Source organism: Ranitomeya variabilis, chromosome 8 (genome assembly GCF_051348905.1).
Source record: "Ranitomeya variabilis isolate aRanVar5 chromosome 8, aRanVar5.hap1, whole genome shotgun sequence".
Classification (NCBI taxonomy): Eukaryota; Metazoa; Chordata; class Amphibia; order Anura; family Dendrobatidae; genus Ranitomeya; species Ranitomeya variabilis.
This window is the reverse complement of record NC_135239.1, coordinates 33,016,342-33,037,934: the sequence shown is the minus strand read 5'-3', so window position 1 is coordinate 33,037,934 and position 21,593 is coordinate 33,016,342. Positions and strand designations below refer to the sequence as shown.

At 41.1% G+C, this 21,593-nt stretch overlaps 1 protein-coding gene across 12 annotated transcripts in view; it reads right to left on the bottom strand.

Moving 5' to 3' along the window:
• Nucleotides 1-21,593, bottom strand: part of ELAVL4 (ELAV like RNA binding protein 4) — a 154,357-nt gene that overhangs the window by 80,194 nt on the left and 52,570 nt on the right. For all 12 annotated transcript variants that reach the window (XM_077277307.1, XM_077277297.1, XM_077277300.1 and 9 more), the window contains exon 2: nucleotides 1,759-1,999. In XM_077277307.1, the coding sequence (XP_077133422.1) occupies nucleotides 1,759-1,999 (241 nt within the window). The remainder of the gene's footprint in view (nucleotides 1-1,758; nucleotides 2,000-21,593) is intronic.

Here is a 21,593-nt window from a genome sequence, read left to right as displayed (position 1 = left end):
CTAATATATTAAACTATTGTATAAATGGTGACAACTTAATAACACGTTAAGCAATAGCTCTGAGCGGGGCTCCTGAAGTCATATCGCCTTCTTTTACTGTAATTAGCAGCTTGTTGGCTGCAACTATGTTGACGGAAAGTAGACTAGGACTGACGCATGGGGGGAACAGGTAAATGCCCCGTTGGGTGCTGTCCATAAATGAGCCCCCAGCACCGGTCCCACCTACGTGAGCAGTCTGCAGACCGAGGGGGTGTACAGCAACTCATCATTTATTTACCCAACTATTCAGTTTAGAATTATATAAATCACAGGCTGAGATGACATAAAGGAGCAGTGGTTGATAACCCAGGATCTTCCCTCCCAATAACCTCAACATCACCGCCGGGGCCCCTTCACCACTAATCATCTCGCAGCTTCTTAGTGTTGGCTTCAGCCTGTTGTGTGGACATATATTCTCGCCTCGCAGAGCTGAAAGAGCCCATAGTACAAGGCAAGGGCCAGGCATCAGGGTCCTGTGAGGGCTCATTTCATTAATTTACCGGCACCCCAGGCTTACACCGATGGTAAGTCCGCCATCGGCACTAGGATACCATCTACTGGACTTGTGGGGTCAATGACACTCGAGACAAACACAAATGTGTCTTAAAAAGTTAAAGGGAGTGAGCACTAAGTGATGAATGAAACACGGGCATTTGGTGCACCCTTGGTGTGGCCGCACAGTTCAGTCAACTTCCCACCTACTTGTTGTCCGTCTATTTTTGCCCTCCTTTTCCTGGATTGACAGCGCAATCTTTATAGGAGACCGAAGATGGTGGAGATAGAGTTGGTGCGAAGGTGCAATGAGCTTTTTTTGACCACGCCAAGGCTGCACCCAGTGCCTGTGCTTGGTTTGGACAGTCATTTTGTGTTGGCAGACTCCTTTTGAGAGATGTCTCACTGTGACTTGTTTGGCCAAAAGTAGCTCTTCCACACTCTGAGACCTCACGTGGTCATGTCCAATACATTAGACTGCCATTTACTGGTGGTATCCTCCAATATGTATGAAGGGTGTAAGAATCCCCATGTGACGTTTGCTGTTGGGGGATAAAGCAACTAACGAGGATTTTTTTTTGCTGATACTCCCTCTTACTTCTCTGTAGAAGAGAACATTCGATTTTAGCTAAGCCAGAGAGTTAAGGTGGACATACACATGGAATGAATGTAGGTCAAACCTTCTGATTGGAAGCCAACCAATGTGTATGGGGGTGTGTCAACTTTCCTCCAATGGCAAATATCACGGGAAAAAAAATGGATGGGCATGTTAAATTTCAACATGCCCCATCCTTTTTGTTCTCACTTGGAATAGACCACCAGATGTGGCTTACTTCTCTTTCCAATCTGAGAACATACGGTATGTCCGCTTGTCTGAACCAGTCATAAATGCGTAAGGAAAGGCTGTCAGAGAAACTAAGAGCGTGGAAACACATTGCGGGAGCGAGGGATGGAGTCAATCAAATTTTGCTTTCTTCCAGTTATGGATGGAACTATTATCCTATCATGGGTTCCCTATATATTTATTGGCAGATGCTTTGAAATAAAAGTCGAATATAAAGACTTAAGATGATTTTAGGTCAAAATTCTAAAGAAACGATTACAAGATATTACAGTCAGTCAATCACATCAGCATGAATGGAAATGGCAATGGTTTCCCACTCTACTGCTGGTACTTACTGTCGATGTAACACCTGGAAGAAATCAGAAAGTGAACCGTACACGTACCTGTGATTTTGTCCCGCACCAGCTTGCAGGATTCTATCTCTCCAATGCTGCCAAACAGACTCCTGAACTCTTCTTGCGTCATGTTTTGCGGCAAATAGTTGACTATGAGGTTAGTTTTGCTGTCATCTGTAGCTGCCCCTGTCTGCATAGGAGAAGCACAATTCCGACTATTACTGGATGGTCCATTGCTCGTATTGGAAGTTGGGCCATTCGACACCTGAGGTTCCATGGTGCTAATTATCTGCAATGAAGGATATGAAACGGATTATTATTATATATATATATATATATATATATATATATATAATATATTATTTATCAATTATTATTTTTTATATATTTTGACTGCAGCTGTTATTTTATTCCATTTTCTCTACAAACTTATTACCAAAGCTTTTTATTACAGCATTTAGATATATGCTTTACAGCATCTACATGGTTCATTAAAAACAATAGTCTGGAGCTATCCATTCACTTCTATGGGACATGCAGAAATCACTGTGCAGGCAGAGGGAGGAGGTGAGCTGTGGCCATAATATATTATATTATTATTAAAATTATATATTATTAATATTAGTATTATTAATAATAGTATTAGTAACATTATTATTAATAACCTATTATAAATACTGTTTTGTGTGTTATCTATATAGGTTGCAGTCCTGACTGTGATGATAATGAGACTGCTGAAAAGTGATGTCTCCAGAACAGGAAATATCCACTTGAGCTCAATGGGTTTTAGTTTTTTTTTTTTAAAAAAAATATTTAATTTAGATAATGATTGTATAGAAAAAAAAAAATTCTTAAAAAATATTTGAATTTAATAGAAAGTAGTAAATAAACTTGACAATGTGCGGCATGGACAAGTACGCTTCAAATGACCTAAGCCAACGATCTGTAAACCATCAGTATTATTTTTTCCTTTTCTTATATGCAACCCACTGGGCTACTAATAGGTTATTCTCATGCAAATGATTGTAACTCCCGAGCCCTGAGTCTGAGGACTAGTATACAGCTAATCAGCACAATGCACTGTCTGCTCGATATAGCCACAGACCTGAAATGCAAGTACAGCATTAATTCTACAAAACCAATATGCATTTTTTTGTGCTGTCCTTGACAGTCTGTGATAAAAATAAATGGCCTCTACTGAATATGCCGACTTTCCTGAGAATAAGACATTCTTGTAGCGAAATCTAGCCACATAAACAATAATAAGGTGATATTATATAAGAAGCAGCATGAGGTTGATTAAATGGGGAAAGACAGAGAACATTAAATGACCGGTCTGGTTATATTTTTTGTGAGCAGCATTTTAGTATTGCTGTTTTTTCAAAAAAGGAATCTGTCACTAATTTTAACACCCCCAATACACATATATGTGCATGCATATATTTGAAATGTAAATCCATCGCCACCTTCCTTTACATCTTTTATCTGTTGCTGCATTCCCAAGAAATCAGCGTTTTTATTCATGTGCAAATGAGGAATTAGGTGCTCCAGGTATGACAGAGCACTTAAGGAACCGGTACCTCCCCAGGTTGTTTCCCTGCCCAGCACCAACCTCTTTAGGTTGACTTGATAGCTAACTGTATGATTTCATTACCTAGTGCCTGAAATAACACATGGGCAAAGGAACAACCTAGGGAGGCAGAGTCTCATGCTCAGAGCACTTACTGCCTCATTTGCATTGAAATTAAAGTGATAATTACTCATTGGTTGGATCCCTGCCCTTCCTCATGCCGCAAAATTAAAGCTGCCTCCTTGCAGTATTGGAGAGCACATATCTTGGGGTCAGCGGCATGACAAAGCCTCTAATTTGGACCGTCAATCCATCCACCGGCAAACAGGAAGAAAAATCTTGAGATGACCCCTTTAAATTACTTATAAAAAGAATGACTTCATGGTGAGTTTTTGAAGCAAAAGACCCTTGCGTGAGCTCTGCGAGCCGAGTAATCATCTTACAACGTGCCCTGACAGTGCGCTCTGCTGTCATTTTGTTACTTGTGATTAGAGCAGGAGAGCGCACTGTCACTGTGCACATCGCACAGTGAAATAAATCTACTGAGCACCCAACACAATTGACAACTGACATATGCTCAGTAGAGCAAGAACTAGCCCAGCTTAATTCAAGTATATTAGAAAATAGATTAAATTATGGCATAAAATTGGTTTAGGCATTCACATCGCATACCAAATTATTATGCAAATGCTATTTTTCTCTGATTTTCCTTAATGGTCAATCCAAACGAGTCAGTATAATGTTGAAATCATCAATTGTTAGAGTATAAATCACATTTTATTGGGGAAACTTCCAATGATAACAGGATCTTTTTCAAAACTAAAAAAAAGTAAAAATGCACTGATTCAAATTATTCTGCACAACGGAGTTTCCAAACCCTTCTTTGATATCATCTTCCCAATTCTTGCATCCATTGAACTTGGAGAGTTTCTGCTTGTATTTCTTTGCATGATGTCAGAATAGCCTCCCAGAGCTGCTGTTTTGAGGTGATCGGCCTCCCACCCTCACAGATCATTTGCGTGAGGATACTCCAAAAATTCTCTATAGGGTTGAGGTCAGGGGAGGATGGAGGCCTCTCCATGAGTTTATCTCCTTTTATGCCCATAACAACTAATGACTCAGAGGTATTCTTTGCAGCATGAGATGGTGCTTTGTCATTCCTGAAGATGATTTTGCTATGGATGGCACAGTTATTCTTTTTGTACAATGGAAGAAAGTGGTTAGTCAGAAAATCTATATACTTTGCCGAGGTCAATTTCACATCTTCAGGGACCATAAAAAGGCCAACCAGCTCTCTTCTCATGATTCTGGCGCAAAACATGACTCTGCCACCTTCTTACTGATGTCACAGCCTTGTTGGGACATGTGGTCAGTCTGAAACTCTATATACTTTGCTGAGGTCATTTTCACCCTAAAGGGGTACACCAGCTTTCGCCCCAAAACATGACACCTTCTTGCTGCCTTTGCAGCCATTTTGGGACCTGGTGGCCATCCACCAACCATCCACTACTCCCTGGATTATCCAGGGTTGAACGGCACTCATCAGCAGACAACACTGTTTTATGTATGTCTGGGCCCAATACAACTTTTTGTATTTGTGAGCACTGTTTAGGGGTGGCCGAATAGTATGTTTATGCACAAATGCAAACCTCTGGAGGATAATAATAATAATAATAATAGTCTTTATTTTTATATAGCGCTAACATATTCCGCAGTGCTTTACAGGTTGCACACATTATCATTGCTGTCACCGATGGGGCTCACAATCTAAATTCCCTATCAGTATGTCTTTGGAATGTGGGAGGAAACCGGAGAACCCGGAGGAAACCCATGCAAACATGGGGAGAACATGCAAACTCCTTGCAGATGTTGTCCAAGGTGGGATTTGAACCCAGGACTCCAGCGCTGCAAGGCTGCTAACCACTGAGCCACCATGCTGCCCAATCCTATACCTTGAGATTTGTGGGACTCCAGAAGCACCAGCAGCTTCAAATACTTGTTTGCTTCTTTGTAATGGTATTTAGCAGCTGCTCTCTTCAACCAAAGAATTTGTCTGGCAAAAACCTTCCTCATTATGCCTTTATCTGCATGAACCAGTCTGTGTTTTGTATCAGCCACAAATCTCTTCGCAGTACAATGGTCAAGCCTACATTTTCATGAACTATCTAATGCTTTCATACCTTGTCCAAGGTCTTGCGCTATTTTATGCTTGAAACCAGTGGCCTGCTTAATAATGAGGATCATCCATCTTAAGTAGTTTTCCTTTAATTGGGCTCATCTAAGAAACTAATTATCACAGGGATTTGAGATTGATTTCTGTGATCCAAAAAGCTTCGAGATACAAACCATCCATGAGTTTATGTGAAAAACAAAAAGTTACATCCTTATGACACTGAAATCCAATTTGCATCAGAATTTGGAATGCCGTGTTGATCAAAAAGTAATTTGTTTCGGACCACTCTTTTAATCAAAAGGACTGATCGTAAAGCTTTAGACTGGACTAGACTTAATGTCACATATATACATTATATATATAAAATTATTTTTTTCTTCTTAACATATACTCATTACAATTGTATTCATATACATAACAACCAAAAAGAAATTTGTAGATATGTAGGTGAAAAAGTTTGCATCTATGGATGAGTGTAGACATACATAACCATATATATCTGTATTGTTAAAGATTATTCTACTTGTTTTTTATTACGTATACCCCTTTTCACATGTAAAGCGCCATGGAATAAATGGCGCTATAATAAATACTACTACTAATACCGTAATAATAATACATTGTAATCTAATAGAGTTAATCTACAAATAATTTTTGAGTTTTTCTACTCATCTAATTTTTCTATAAATCTCACCCCCAATCCATGAACTCTAGTGTTGCATCCACTGAATATTACTGCTAGTTATCTGCTCCACACTTAACCTGTTGACAGCCTCAATAAGGTAATTTACATGTCAGCCTATTGAACGAATACATACATTATAAAATGTACACATATTCCTTTTATTTAAGCAGGGAAGTCCATCAGACTATTTACCAGCTAAAATTCCCTTTATTGAGAGGCTTACCTGGTTACAAATAGTATTTCATAGGAAATGCAGTTGTGTTATATACCATAAGAGCACTTCAGCTATAAGAACTTTACACATAGAGTTTCCGAAGCCAATACAAATCTATGGCATTGGAAACAATAATCCCCATTGACTATCACTATGACACAACCAAACAATACAGGGATCAACAATGTTGCTCTAGACCATGAATGTCGACGTTCTCTGTAGGATCCGTTTGGAGCACTGGATATCGTGTTTTAGTAGTGCAGAAAAAGACTGTGAAGACCATCAAAGTCATAAAGATAGAGCTAGAGAGTGAAGACACCTCGGCCCTGGTGCCTAAGGGATCTCATGTGACTCTCTATCATATTATCACATGGTAGGTGAAGGGCCCTGGAAACAGATTTTGAATAAGGGACTCGGAGCTTATTGAACAGGTACGTCACTGTTCAATGGCGTAACTTGAAGCTCATGGGCCCCAATACAAAAGCTCCAGTGGAGTCCCCACTTATAGAAAGTCTTTCATAGTATTGATCTTTTCATATAGGCCAAATGGACTTTTTGGACCCCTTAGGTTCCAGGGCCCAGGTGCGATTTCAACCCCTGCATATATTGTAGTTACGCCCCTTGTCTCTGTTCTAAACAGTGGTTGACATAGACAGAAGAAGGCCTCCTTACAGATCTAAAACTGGGCAGACACGTTACATTGAACAAAGGGGAATATCTAAGGGTGAGTTCCTCCACATTCAGAGGAACTGCACAGGCACTGGAATGTTCAAAAGGCAAGCCAATGACCTGTATCGGAGGTTTCTCTATAGGGGATATCCACACTAGGTCCTTAATTAAACGTATTCCTATGCTTTAAACACAGAAAGACGATCTCTTCTCACTAATACGAAGGTCAAAGAAGACTCTCATATTACAAGAATGATTGGGACATATGATCATCAAGCAGAAAGAGTATATCGAATCTTCAAGAAATGTTGGGGGATCCTACTGGCAAATCCAAATCTGAGAAGGTAAATTGAATCAACCCCAAGTATCACATACATAAAAAGGGAGATCAATCGGTGATCGGTTAGTACATAGTTTGTACCTGAGACCAATGAGATCGAGGACCTGGTTGGATAGAAAACCCTGTGGATTTTTCAAGTGTGGAAATTGTAGCAGGTGTGAGTGGATGATTACTTTAAGAATGCGGCTACTGGGAAGGTCTTCTCTACAAGAGATTTTGGTAATCATAAGACATCCGATGTCATCTATAAGGCTACCTATACTTGCCCATTGGACTATATTGGGAAAACATCTAGGGAGTTAAGAAAGCGGGTAGGAGAACACCTGGGCGATGTACATAATAAACATGCATGCCACATTAATACATGTCATGGGGGACGTCTCACGGACATTTCTTTTTGCATGATTGAATTGATTAAAGCCAAAATTAGGGGGGAAACTTGGACAAGGCTATCCTTAAATGAGAATCTGAGTGGATATTCCGGATGTAGTCTCTATCCCCCAAAGGCCTCAATGAGCCGTTGTCTTATACTTGTTTTCTATGATGTAGATGTTGTCATTATGTGCCTATGCGTATATTTAGTGCCTTAATTATGGAGCCATATTTAAATCTTTGTTTGGTGCATTCCAAGCACGGCAGAAAGGAAAAGTGCAATTTCATCAGTCCACTCAATTTTTCAATGTCATCCATATGGCCTCCCGTTGAACCAAAACTATGGGTAAATGCGTCAAGGCAATTTATCAACACGATAAGTGTCTTTCTTTTTGATTCGATGGATGCATTGATATCCATATTTGCAGCGGTTCGTTATTGAGTCAGTATTTATGTATGTATACACATTCCATGTCTTTTTCCACCCTTCTTTTCTGTTATATCAGCACTATAGGAGGTGGGGTGGGAGCCAAGGAGTGACGCACACAAGTAACAAAGACTAATTGAAGTGTTTATCTTATCTCAATACCATTATTAATACCTAAGACTCATAGCCATTTGTATACCTATTCTTTCTTCAACTCATTACCTATCTATATCTAGTGACAGGATAATACTAGGCAATTGTGGGAGAGCCGCCAACGAGCGGAGGAGCCTATTCCATATCTTAGGGTGCCAACTTCAGATGGTAGGCAGTCACAGCAAAAGGTTTAGGATAATATTATACAGGGGTTTTTTTTGACTGTCAACATTTTTATCAGTTTTCATAAATTTAATAATACACGGTCATACACCTGCACAGGTTTTTTTCTTTGGTGTGTTTTTTAGATGTTGCAATAAATATATTTTTTAAGGGATTTGATGTTCATTACAGTATTGTCATCCCTTGGTGGATCAGTTATTGTTCAACATACATGTTAGGTAGCTGTTGGTCAAGTGAGCGGTCAGGTCAACAGATATCTCTTCGAGCTCTCCATACACTTTGACATTTGGCTTTGGCGTTTCTGTGCTTCCTATGGGATAGCCTCTGCCAGACTTGGTCAATGGCCTTGGTCCCACCAAATTCGCTATAGAAATTCTACAGCCTGGATCCAGTTCTTCTTGACATTATTTGTCGGGGAGAAGAGTCAGAAAGCCCCATACACATAAGATGGTTGTCCACTCCTACAAAAATCAGCGGGTTTAGTCTATTTTCATCTGATGGGTGTGAGGTCCTTCACAGTTGATTTTCAAGAGAATCTCTCTTGTTTTCCTAACAAATCCTTCTTCTGTGAGCCATGAGACAATGTGAGACATTGTGAGCCAAGGGAACAATACAACCTAGAAGGAAGCACAATTCTGGGCTACAGATAGGGGGTTTGGAGGCATATGTGTCCTAGGTGTGAGGGGAGCAACAACAAGCCACTCAGCCTTGACCACAGTGTGTAGACTTCTTTTCCCCAGCCGGTGAAGGAAACCCAAGCTCATGGTTGCTGACAGTCCTGAATTTTCTAAAACAATCCTGGCATATTTGGTCATATCTAAATTTGGAAAGGGTTGGAACTTAGGTAAAATTGATATTTCCGTGAAGGTTGGGGTGTTTTAGGGATGGTTCAGGGAGCAGGACTTAAAAATATAGCCAACCAAGATGTTGGGAAATATGCTAGCTATTCAAAACTTTGCCAGATTTTCTCAGTAAATTTTATTTAGGATGAATCAATTTGCCATGAATACGAAAGTACTGGAAAACTTCCAGTTGCCAAGAAAAGACACCCCTGACAATATTCTCTTTTCCTCACACACTAATCTCCTTTACTGCTCTGCTGTCACACACACTCACTGTACAGTTTTCTTCAGTATTTTATGGCTTTTACTCCCTATCTTTATGGCTAAGCTGTGAGCAGGGACATCCTCTCACTATTCAGATTCGCCACATTTCCTACTTCTGCTTTTCTTTTTACGCGCTACGATACTTCCTCGATCAATGGCCATGTGATTTGATCGCTGCAAGGCATTATTGGGGGAGCCCACCAAAGATCATGTGATCGTTCTCCGGCTGATACAATCTTGTGCAATATGTAAAATTGACTTTTTTGGTGATTTATTTAGAGCAAATCGCAAATTGTTCAAATTTAAAAATTAATCACCAATTCTATTCACGTGAAATCGATTCACTCATATGTTTTATATCTTCTATGGTGCTGGCGGGCGACCTTGTCTTCTGGACCCATCCCTGCGTTGCTGCTCCTATGGTATGATGGCTCCTAGTTCTATATAAAGAGCAGAAATAAAAATGAAGTCTACAAAACCTACATCCCCTGTTCTATGCACCCACTGCCGTATAGGTGTTACAGAAAGATATATATAATAACATTCAGGTACATTTTTTAAGCCGTGGTGTCATATTATATCAGAGGAATGATTTTGACTTCAGGCTTAAGGCCGTATTCTGTGAAGTAAAGTTCCCACAGTAACAGACTGCTCTCGTTTCCCAGAAATAGTAAATGCGCTCTCGTTTGCTGTCATGCATCATGCAGAAAAATCCTCCCAGAAGCATCTGAAGTGACGGCAGCTCGGTCACATCTCCTCGGTTCCCTGGCAGGTCTATTCCAGCCATTGTGATAACTAGGGCTCATCCAGAGCCACCCGCATCTAGGGCAGCCACCTCGTGACCCCCTCCCTGGTTCTCACTTCACCGACCTCAGCATTTATTTGGCTGCCCACCATCCCCGGTAATGGCACTTGTGAAGCCGCCTCCATTAGTGTGGAAAGACAAATCTTTCAATGTGTGTATGACACTCGGTGCCACTTCGCACCTGCTCTGCAGATCTGCTAATTTCACGCTTGCCGCTTCATATCAGGAATCCTCTCAGACAGATTGAGGTCCCTTAACTACCCCCGGTATATATGTGCATGCCCTTATGAATGCTTAACATATTACTGGAAATATGGATTTATTTATTTTTTAAGGTCTATTTATTAACCCCTTCATTGCATTACTGGAGCCGTGTGGCCAGGTGGCGTCCTGTTTTCGTGACCTTTGAGCATAAAGAAGGATCTGTGAATGTAGAAATGGCCGTCTGTCTTCTTCTACCAGAATCTGAACTGACATCTAATGTCACCTAAACCCGAGGAGTCATCATTAAGTATGAGTCTCAGCCATGTCATATCATACGTGTAACACCACGAGCTCAACGGACAGCACACAGACCGATATTAGCAGTGCACGCAAGCAACTGTCTGCGCGGATCATGACCGGTCTGCCCCATGGGCAAGAATAGCGCATGAAATTGGGGGCACCTCCTGCACCCAACACTGATGACAAAGGGAGTATGGGGCAGCCACTGGAGCCGTCATGTCCACAACTTCACTGATTTTAACAATCGCTGTCTGGTCCTGGCCTAATAATTCAGATTAAATTACTGCTGGTACATTGTGCCTCACCCCATGGCCTTCAGAAACAACAAAGTGCACATATATCTATCTATTTATCTATCTATCTAATTCAAAGCAGCTTTATTTTGCAGGACTAAATACACATTAATTTTTATCAAAACAAGTGTACAGTAGGGAATAGGGATCGGGAATGTGGGGTGGACATCCAAGGTGGGGTCTACAGAAATCCATGACATATCATATTTCTCTTTCTCGAAGTCTATGTCATGCACTCATATGCTGTGCTGCTATCTATCGTATATACTGTATATGCAGGAGTTTGTGTTTCAGTCCTTTAAATAAAAAAAAAAACCCTGTGCATACTTGACTTCTGCTCCATTTATAGGAGACTATGCAAAGCCCTATTGTGGAGATCAGTGAAGGATCCAGTGTATTATACAGCCCAGAAAGGTTTGTTTGCCCCCAAATTGACCTTTCTGGTGATCAGTTTTGACCTTTCAAATTGATAGTGATCAGTTTTAATAAATGGGTCCATACACTATAGAACACTGTTGAAGGATTGGTGGTTTGGCTGATCGTTTGACCGGCAGCGATCTCCCCAGCTACCTCCACACACAGGAGCACTCGCTCCAGACTCCTCTTTTGGCGGCTTATGTCGCCGAGAACAAAAGGATCTGTAGTCCGAAATTGGACACACCGGATCCTTATTTCCCCCAACATCATCTGTCTGGCATCCTCTATGCACATTATCGGCGGGTTCGGTTGAGCTTCATTCAAAGGTAAAGGGATGAGCTGCAATACCTGACATTGACTATGGATAAGCGTGGCACTGTTTCTGGAAAAAATGTTTTGTTTTTTCCTCAATAGATAGAATATATTTTAAAGGAACCTATTGCTTTATCTTTAATTTAATATCTAGTCCCTCCCTAACATGTGCAGCAGATCCATGGGAGTCCAGGACTTGAGACCTCCACCGATCACTTCATAAAATGTTCTGCACCCAGCTGCTTGCCAGGCACAAACATTGAGCTCCTCTATTGTGCAAGTGCACACAGAAGTAAATGGGACAGTACTTCCCTCCGATGCAGGAGCTCAGCACCTCGGCCTGCTTAGTAGTGTGTTGCAGAACTTTTTTTGAGTGATCACTGGGGGTCTCAGGATCCGGACCACCACCGATCTGCGGCAATTTAACAAGGAAATAGAAAAATAGAAATAAATAAATTAAATAATTGGTACCATTTAAAAGGAATTTCAATCTCATGCCACCCCTACATCCTGTCTGAATTCCAATCTCATCCCACCTCTACATCCCGGCTATATTCCAATCTCAACCAGCCTCTACATCCCGGCTATATTCCAATCTCAACCAGCCTCTACATCCCGGCTATATTCCAATCTCAACCAGCCTCTACATCCCGGCTATATTCCAATCTCATCCCGTCTCTACATCCCCTCTATATTCCAGTCTCATCCCTCCTCTACATCTCTGCTATATTCCAGTCTCATCCCTCCTCTATATCCCGGCTATATTCTAGTCTCATCCCTCCTCTACATCTCTGCTGTATTCCAATCTCATCCCACCTCTACATCCCGGCTATATTCCAATCTCATCCCTCTTCTACATCCCGTCTATATTCTAGTCTCATCCCACCTCTACATCCCGGCTATATTCCAATCTCATCCCACCTCTAAATCCTGGCTATATTCCAATCTCATCCCACCTCTACATCTCTGCTATATTCCAGTCTCATCCCACCTCTACATCCCCTCTATATTCCAATCTCATCCCACCTCTACATCCCCTCTATATTCCAATCTCATCCCACCTCTACATCCCCTCTATATTCCAGTCTCATCCCACCTCTACATCTCTGCTATATTCCAGTCTCATCCCTCCTCTACATCTCTGCTATATTCCAATCTCATCCCACCTCTACATCCCCTCTATATTCCAATCTCATCCCGCCTCTACATCCCGGCTATATTCCAATCTCATCCCACCTCTACATCCCGGCTATATTCCAATCTCATCCCACCTCTACATCTCTGCTATATTCCAGTCTCATCCCTCCTCTACATCTCTGCTATATTCCAATCTCATCCCTCCTCTACATCCCGACTATATTCCAGTCTCATCCCTCCTCTACATCTCTGCTATATTCCAATCTCATCCCTCCTCTACATCCCGACTATATTCCAGTCTCATCCCACCTCTAGGGTACCGTCACACATTGAAATTTTCATCGCTGCGACGGCACGATTCGTGACGTCGCAGCGTCGTATAATCATCGCTCCAGCGTCGTAGACTGCGGTCACACGTTGCAATCACGGCGCTGGAGCGATGCCGAAGTCCCCGGGTAACCAGGGTAAACATCGGGTTACTAAGCGCGGCCCTGCGCTTAGTTACCCGATGTTTACCCTGGTTACAAGCGAAGACATCGCTGGATCGCTGTCACACACAACGATCCAGCGATGTCAGCGGGTGATCAAGCGACGAAAGAAAGTTCCAAACGATCTGCTACGACGTACGATTCTCAGCAGGGTGTCTGATTGCAGTAGCGTGTCAGACACTGCGATATCGTAACGATATCGCTAGAACGTCACGAATCGTAACGTCGTAGCGATGGAAATTTCAATGTGTGACGGTACCCTAAATCCCGTCTGTAATCTAATCTCATCCCTCCTCTACATCCCGTCTGTGGATTCATGCAGCCAGTTCTATCCACCTGCCATGTATATCTGGGATTGCACGTTATTGATCTCACTGATTTGAGGTAATTTTGCAAAATGAAGAATGAAAAAGTATTCCATAATTGTGCTATAGTGAAATATCATGTTTTGACCAAAATCAGCATGTGTCCATCTAAATGAGACATCATATTGTGAGCAGCTACATTTACTTTTATCTTTAGAAACATTTATGTGTCTCTTGCCTTACAAATCAACAGCTCTGTCAATACATGCGTTTGATTCCAGGGTTTAAGACGAACCTGTCTCAACATTGATAAATTGTCATCCCGCTCCAGACAAAGCAGCCTCTTATGTGCAGTAATTCTACTTCTTGATCTCGTTACTATGATTCATTTGGAGAAATCTTTCTATCGGTTAGTAACGTTCGAGCACGTAAGCCAGTGCGCCGCCTGCTATAATTTCTATTCCCTTCTTCCCACTTTCCTACAGAACACCGCTTTTTAGGCTGCAAGACAAATTATTCCGTGTCTGAATGCTTCTAAAAAAAAAAGCAAATTAATTCTAGCAGCTAATGATTTAAGTTGTGGCATGACCCCTATCTCTAATTTACACTTGAATTATTTATGCAGGAAACGGCGCAGTCTGGAAATCTGAATCATACCTTTTTATTACTTAAAATGCAAAGCTGATTAATTACAATAAATATATTGAAATCATTTTTTAAAAAGTTACATCTATCTGGAATTAGATTTAGCAATTGCCCATTGCATTTCATACAAAATAAATAGATTTTTACGAATACAGGTACTCTTTGCAATTTATATACCGGAAAACAATGCACTGCTCATTCTTTGCATTTCACAAGGCTATGTTCCTATATGCCGACAAAGGTGGATGGCAAAGATGCAACTGAAAAACTACGGCAAAATTACAAGACCAGGCAATAAATGCAGACGATTTTGCTGCAAGAGAAAATGTATCCAGGGGTATGTGAGTTTGTTGCAGTAAGGTCTTGCAAATGACCAGGGTATTAACTGATAGAGCCAGGCCCTCATAACAAAAATTTAAATGGTGCCCCCTTCATCGCCACCAAGCTCTAGCACAGTGCTGTCCACTCTGACACCCCATACTTGCATTGCCGGCTGGTCCACCTGGTGGTGATGAACGGGGAAAGGGATGTTAGAGTGAGTGGGACTTCAAGGAAGCCCAGTAGTGATGAGTATACATTTGTTATTCCTGCATATTCATTATACCAGTCTCTTCTGTGAGACTGTGGACCCTAAAGCAGCCTCTATGGCTATAGTTGTGCTCTTGGCTGCATGCTGTAATGGAAATTATGACGCCAAGCCTCCATTCTACATTTCTTGAGTGTTACATAGCCGGGTCCTCATGTCACCATGGGCCCCCATAGCAGCCATTATGGCTGCTATATTAATAGTCACTCCCCTGCAAATTACCTTATTAGAGATCAAAGTTGCATGGATCTGTAAAATATACTTACATAAATACCTTTACAGTGCTTCCAATTTCATATTAAAGATTGCCCTCCTACTGGATTTGTGATAATATTAATTATGGCATTTAATTGGATATCATGGGGGTAATGGTCCATAGAAGCACCACTTGCAGCCCATTGATGTACCTACGAGTTCATGTTATGGAACCATTGTATCGCTTTTGTGGGATAGAAGCATGCCCCATTACGGTACCATAACAAATTCCAGAAAATGTTGGAAAATTTGAAAATATTCCTAACACTATTAAATATGAAGAATATAGCATTCTAGTACTGTATAGACAAACCACAATCACTATTTTTACTTGTGGTTTTCCATGTTGCAATTATCCCCATTAAGATCAACAGAACAAATTAAAGTCCAATCTGGATGAAAAAACTGCTTTATGCTCAAAACCAACACACTTTGTGAATGGTATTTCAGAAAATTCAATTCATTACACTCCCTTGAGTCTTCCCTTTGAAGTTGACAAAAATGGGAAGGATATGATATGCTGAAAAAAAAACCAGGCAGCTTGCCTTCTATATGGCATATGGCTTCATTGCTTGATAAGATTTATTTTGATATTGACAAAAAAAATTGAACAATAAATATATAATAATCTGGCTCTCTTCACTCATAATCAGAAAAAGAGATCTGCTTCACTAGGAAGAGAACTGTCTACAGTGCCATCACATATGCTATTCAGTAGTGTAACAGATAATAGAAATATGACCCTCACCATGAAAACATATAGACAGAATATGATTGTGGATAATGGAATACGGCCATCTATAAGAGTATCCTACTCCCTACAATTCTATGTACACTGGGATATCTATGTGGAATACAGTACATGTTGCTCAATCACTAATTAGTTTTCAGAATTCCAAAATCAGACGCATGGAAATAAGACCAACAACATAACTGAGCCAAGAGTAATGATTGTGGGTAGTAAGAAAATAAGAGGTGACCTACGTTGCTGGTGTACATCCGATCAAGAGGTCAGAATCAAGTGAAAGTATTGATAGTGCGCTTTATCCTCAACCCGTTTCGAAGTATGACAACTTCTTTTTCAGGAGAAATACAGAGATTGTTCACTAGCAAAGAGTAATGATTGTTATCCATATGGTCACTTATGGCCAACCACTGACTTATGTGACTGCCATGTTTCCCAAGCCCCACTGAACTTAAGGAAGAGATCATCTATAGACCATTCCCAAAAGTAATAAAGTGGAGACTTTGCTGTTGGCAGCATTGCTATGGAGGCATCACCATGAGGGCACTCGGGTGCATCACTGCTACAAGGACTGGTTCCTGTAAGAGCGTTGGACTGACATTGTGATGCTGTGACTTAATATTGGGGCATGGCAGATGATACTGTTATGGAGTCACTATTTTAACTATATTTGGAGTACGGTATGAGCACATTGTGGCTATGCGACTATCTTAACATAGGAATACTATGGCTTTTATTGTTATGAAATATCTTTTTACTGGCATTGAGCTACTTTACTGGCTGAAACCCAACAACTTGGTTCATATATTGACGAGCACCCATGTCACCAAGGAAGGGGATTTTTAAGGCACCCAACCACCATTGGATCATGAAGTAAACCACAATAGATGTTGGATAGACAACTACTAAATGAATTACCCCATCTCTCCAAAGATTTATGGTCAATTTATGAATCTGTTAATTGTCATTCTTTCTTCTTGTGGTGGCCGGCATCTGTGCCTATCCCTTGTCCTAGCCCTGCCATAAATGATGGCACAATATACAAATCATCTTGACACGACCGGCCAAAATGTCATTGAAAAGTGGTCTTCTAGATTGGCATCTTCTCATAGTAGACGCCTGTATGCACACTACATGTTAGAACTAAAAATCTGTAACGGGAAATCAGGTCTGGATAAGGGGGTGGGTTTCTCGAAGAGGTTTCATTGTAGTAGTCTACACTAGCCTAATAAAGTGCACTTCTCTCCATCTCCGTCTCCTTTCTCATCTGAAATAATGTACTGTAAAGTAGAGCTTGGTTTACACTAATACATCATTAAATCCATTGTGCTTCAAATACAAAAGACGAAAAGAAAATAAAGTGACCATCTAAAGAGTTGGGGAGTCAGGAGTTCATTTCCAGCCGGAGTAAACACAATTACTGCTTATGACAGTATATAAACATATGAAATGGAAAACACAATTGTTGCAATTTGCTAGTAATAATATATTCCAAACTCTGTGGCTAATGCACCCAGCGCAACAAGGTCCATTTATTAGCTGTCTAACTCGGTGACAGCACTATATTCATAAAGCCATTTTATATTTCTGCATTTCCTTTTTCCAAATGTGCTAAATTGTTCCAGTGCCAAGCAACTAGTGACCCAAATATACAGGATCACATGATTCTTCAAACAGTGATCAAACGACTCACCCAACTCAATGCTACTAAGGAACCCCTGCGGCTATAACTAATATCCATTCCCACCACATATCTTGAATCCCTCACCTTTCACTGCATGAATCTCAAAATAACACCACGTATTCGATAAAATCTAAAAAAAAAAAGCTAAAAAAAAGGGGAAAAAGATGCTCTACCGCATTAACGTACAATACTACATTTTATATCTTTGACAAAGAAACATTTAACTCTTGATCACGATTTTTATTTTAGGGCGCCCCTAGGAATTGTGTGTCACCAGCCGGCTCTGCTGCCAACCGCATCCCAAATTAGCTCACACACAGATCTCTGGGGTAAGCGTCTCTATAGGAAGGCTGCACTGTCTTATCATTACAAGTTATATCATAGAGCTTTAATCAAAAGGTTCAAGAATTAGGGAAAACAAAATCTGCTTTTTTTCTTCCAGAAATATTGGCCACCTTTTCCATCTGGCATTCTAGCTTGTCCCTACTATAGTGAACTGCAGTACCAGACACAGTCCATTGAAAAAAGTGGCGCTATTTCTGGGGGGAAAAAAAACAGCAGACCCTTTAATCTTATATTTGGCAAGATCTTTGATTAAAATGTACCCTGTTGTGAATTCTGTTTGTGGGCTCCCCCGGTGGTGTTTTATGGTAGTGCCACTTATTTGCCTTCTTCTATCCTTGATCACCTGTTGACACCCATTAGGGGAGTTTCCTATTTAAGGCTGCTTGGCTGCTGGTCTGATGCCGGCCAACAATGTATCAGTAGCATTCTGTTGCATTCTCCTGCCTCAAGATCCTGTTCAGCTAAGTTGAATTTTGTTTCTAGTTTATGCTATTTTTGTCCAGCTATTTGCAATGTGACTCTCTGTAGCTGGAAGCTCTCGTGGACTGGAATTGCCACTCCAGTGGCATGAGTTGTCACTGGAGTTTTAAAGTAATTTCAGGATGGTGTTTTTGAGTAGTGTTTTGAAGTTGACCGTGAAGTGACTCTTTCCTGTACTTCTGCTATCTAGTAAGCGGACCTCACTGTGCTAAATCTGCTGTTCATCCTACGTATGTCTTTTCCTCTTGACTCACCGTCTATATCTGTGGGGGGCTGCTATCTCCTTTTGGGGTTCATCTCTGGAGGTAAGGCAGGCCTGTATATTCCTCTGATAGGGGTAGTTAGATCTCCGGCTGGCGCGTGGTGTCTAGGGCATCGTAGGAACACTCCCCGGCTACTTCCAGTGTCGTGTCAGGTTCAGGTCACGGTCACTTTAGTTCCCATCACCCGAGAGCTAGTCCGTTGTTATTTTGATTTCCCTGCCATTGGGAAAATCATAACAGTTTGGCCGGCCACCCACATGTGTTAAAACTATGCACTAAAGCAGGAAAGGATATGAAAAGGTTTTTTTTCCTTCTGTGTTTGGAAAGTGCACCTTAGTGCTTATTTGTACTCCTTGCTTAAACTGCAGTCTTCAGCCTTTTTTTTTTTTTTTTCCTCTCCTCTTAATCTCTGAATGGCTTTGGTTACACCTGTTTGAATCATGGATCCACAGAGTTTGGTTGCAGGTCTGAATAACCTGGCTACAAAGGTCCAGAACTTACAAGATTTTGTTATACGTGCTCCAATGTCTGAACCTAAGATCCCTATGCCTGAATTTTTTACCGGAGACAGATCCCGTTTTTTGAATTTCAGAGAGAATTGTAAATTGTTTTTGTCTCTGAAATCTCACTCTGCTGGTGATCCTGCGCAACAGGTTAAAATTGTTATTTCTCTATTGCGGGGTGACCCACAAAGTTGGGCATTTGCATTGTCGCCAGGGGATCCTGCGTTATTAAATGTAGATGCGTTTTTTCTGGCTTTGGGGTTGCTTTATGAAGAACCTAATTTAGAGATTTTGGCTGAGAAAGCCTTGATAGCTCTTTCTCAAGGGCAAGATGAAGCTGAGATATACTGCCAAAAATTTCGTAAATGGTCGGTGCTTACTAAATGGAATGAGTGCGCTCTAGCAGCTAATTTCAGAGAAGGTCTCTCTGATGCCGTGAAGGATGTCATGGTGGGGTTCCCTGTGCCTACAGGTCTGAATGATGCCATGAAATTGGCTATCCAGATTGATCGGCGTTTACGGGAGCGCAAATCTGTGCACCATATGGCGGTATCTTCTGAGCAAAAACCTGTGCACCATATGGCGGTATCTTTTGAGCAAAAACCTGTGCACCATATGGCGGTATCTTCTGAGCAAAAACCTGTGCACCATATGGCGGTATCTTCTGAGCAAAAACCTGTGCATCATTTGGCGGTGACCTCTGAAAAGGCACCAGAGCATATGCAATGCGATAGTGTATTGTCTAGAGGCGAACGACAGAATTACAGGCGCAAAAATGGGTTGTGTTTCTATTGTGGAGATCCAGCTCATGTTATATCAGCATGCTCTAAACGCATAAAGAAGGTTGATAAAAAGGTTGATAAATCTTTTTCTATGGGTACCTTGCAGTCTAAATTTCTTTTGTCCGTGACATTGATTTGTACTTTATCATCTGTTACGGTGGATGCTTATGTGGATTCTGGCGCCGCTCTGAGTCTCATGGATTGGTCCTTTGCCAAGCGTTGTGGGTTTGATTTAGAGCCTCTGGAGGTTTCTATTCCCTTAAAGGGTATTGATTCTACACCTTTGGCTAGCAATAAACCACAATATTGGACACAAGTGACTATGCATCTGTCCCCAGACCATCAGGAGATTATTCGTTTCCTTGTGTTATATAATCTACATGACGTATTAGTACTTGGATTACCATGGTTACAAATTCATAATCCAGTCTTGGACTGGAGATCAATGTCTGTGCTGAGCTGGGGATGTCAGGGGATTCATGGGGATGCACCTTTGGTTCCCATTTCTTCATCTACTCCCTCTGAGATCCCAGCATTTCTGTCAGATTTTTATGATGTCTTTCAGGAGCCTAAAACTGATTCTCTCCCTCCTCACAGAGAGTGTGACTGCGCTATTGAGTTGATTCCCGGTAGTAAATTTCCTAAGGGTCGCTTGTTTAATTTGTCTGTACCTGAACATACTGCTATGCGGGAGTATATCAGAGAATCTTTGGAAAAGGGTCATATTCGCCCCTCTTTGTCTCCACTGGGGGCAGGGTTTTTCTTTGTGGGTAAAAAGGATGGTTCATTGAGACCTTGTATCGACTATCGACTTCTGAATAAGATTACAGTTAAATACCAGTATCCGTTACCTTTACTGACTGATCTTTTTGCTCGCATAAAGGGGGCGAAGTGGTTCACTAAGATCGATCTACGTGGTGCGTATAATTTGGTGCGGATTAAGCAGGGGGATGAGTGGAAGACCGCATTTAATACGCCTGAAGGCCATTTTGAGTATTTGGTAATGCCTTTCGGTCTCGCGAATGCCCCTTCCGTTTTTCAGTCCTTTATGCACGATATTTTCCGTGAATATCTGGATAAATTTATGATTGTGTATTTGGATGATATTTTGATTTTTTCGGAGGACTGGGAATCTCATGTTCAACAGGTCAGGAGAGTTTTTCAGGTTTTACGAGCTAATTCTCTATTTGTGAAGGGCTCAAAGTGTATTTTTGGGGTTCAGAGAATTTCCTTTTTGGGATATATTTTTTCCCCTTCATCTATGGAGATGGACCCTGTTAAGGTTCAGGCTATTTGTGATTGGGTACAACCTACTTCTCTAAAGAGTCTTCAGAAATTCTTGGGATTTGCTAATTTCTATCGCCGATTCATAGCGGGTTTTTCTGCCATTGCTAAACCTTTGACTGATTTGACCAAGAAGGGTGCTGATGTTGCTAATTGGT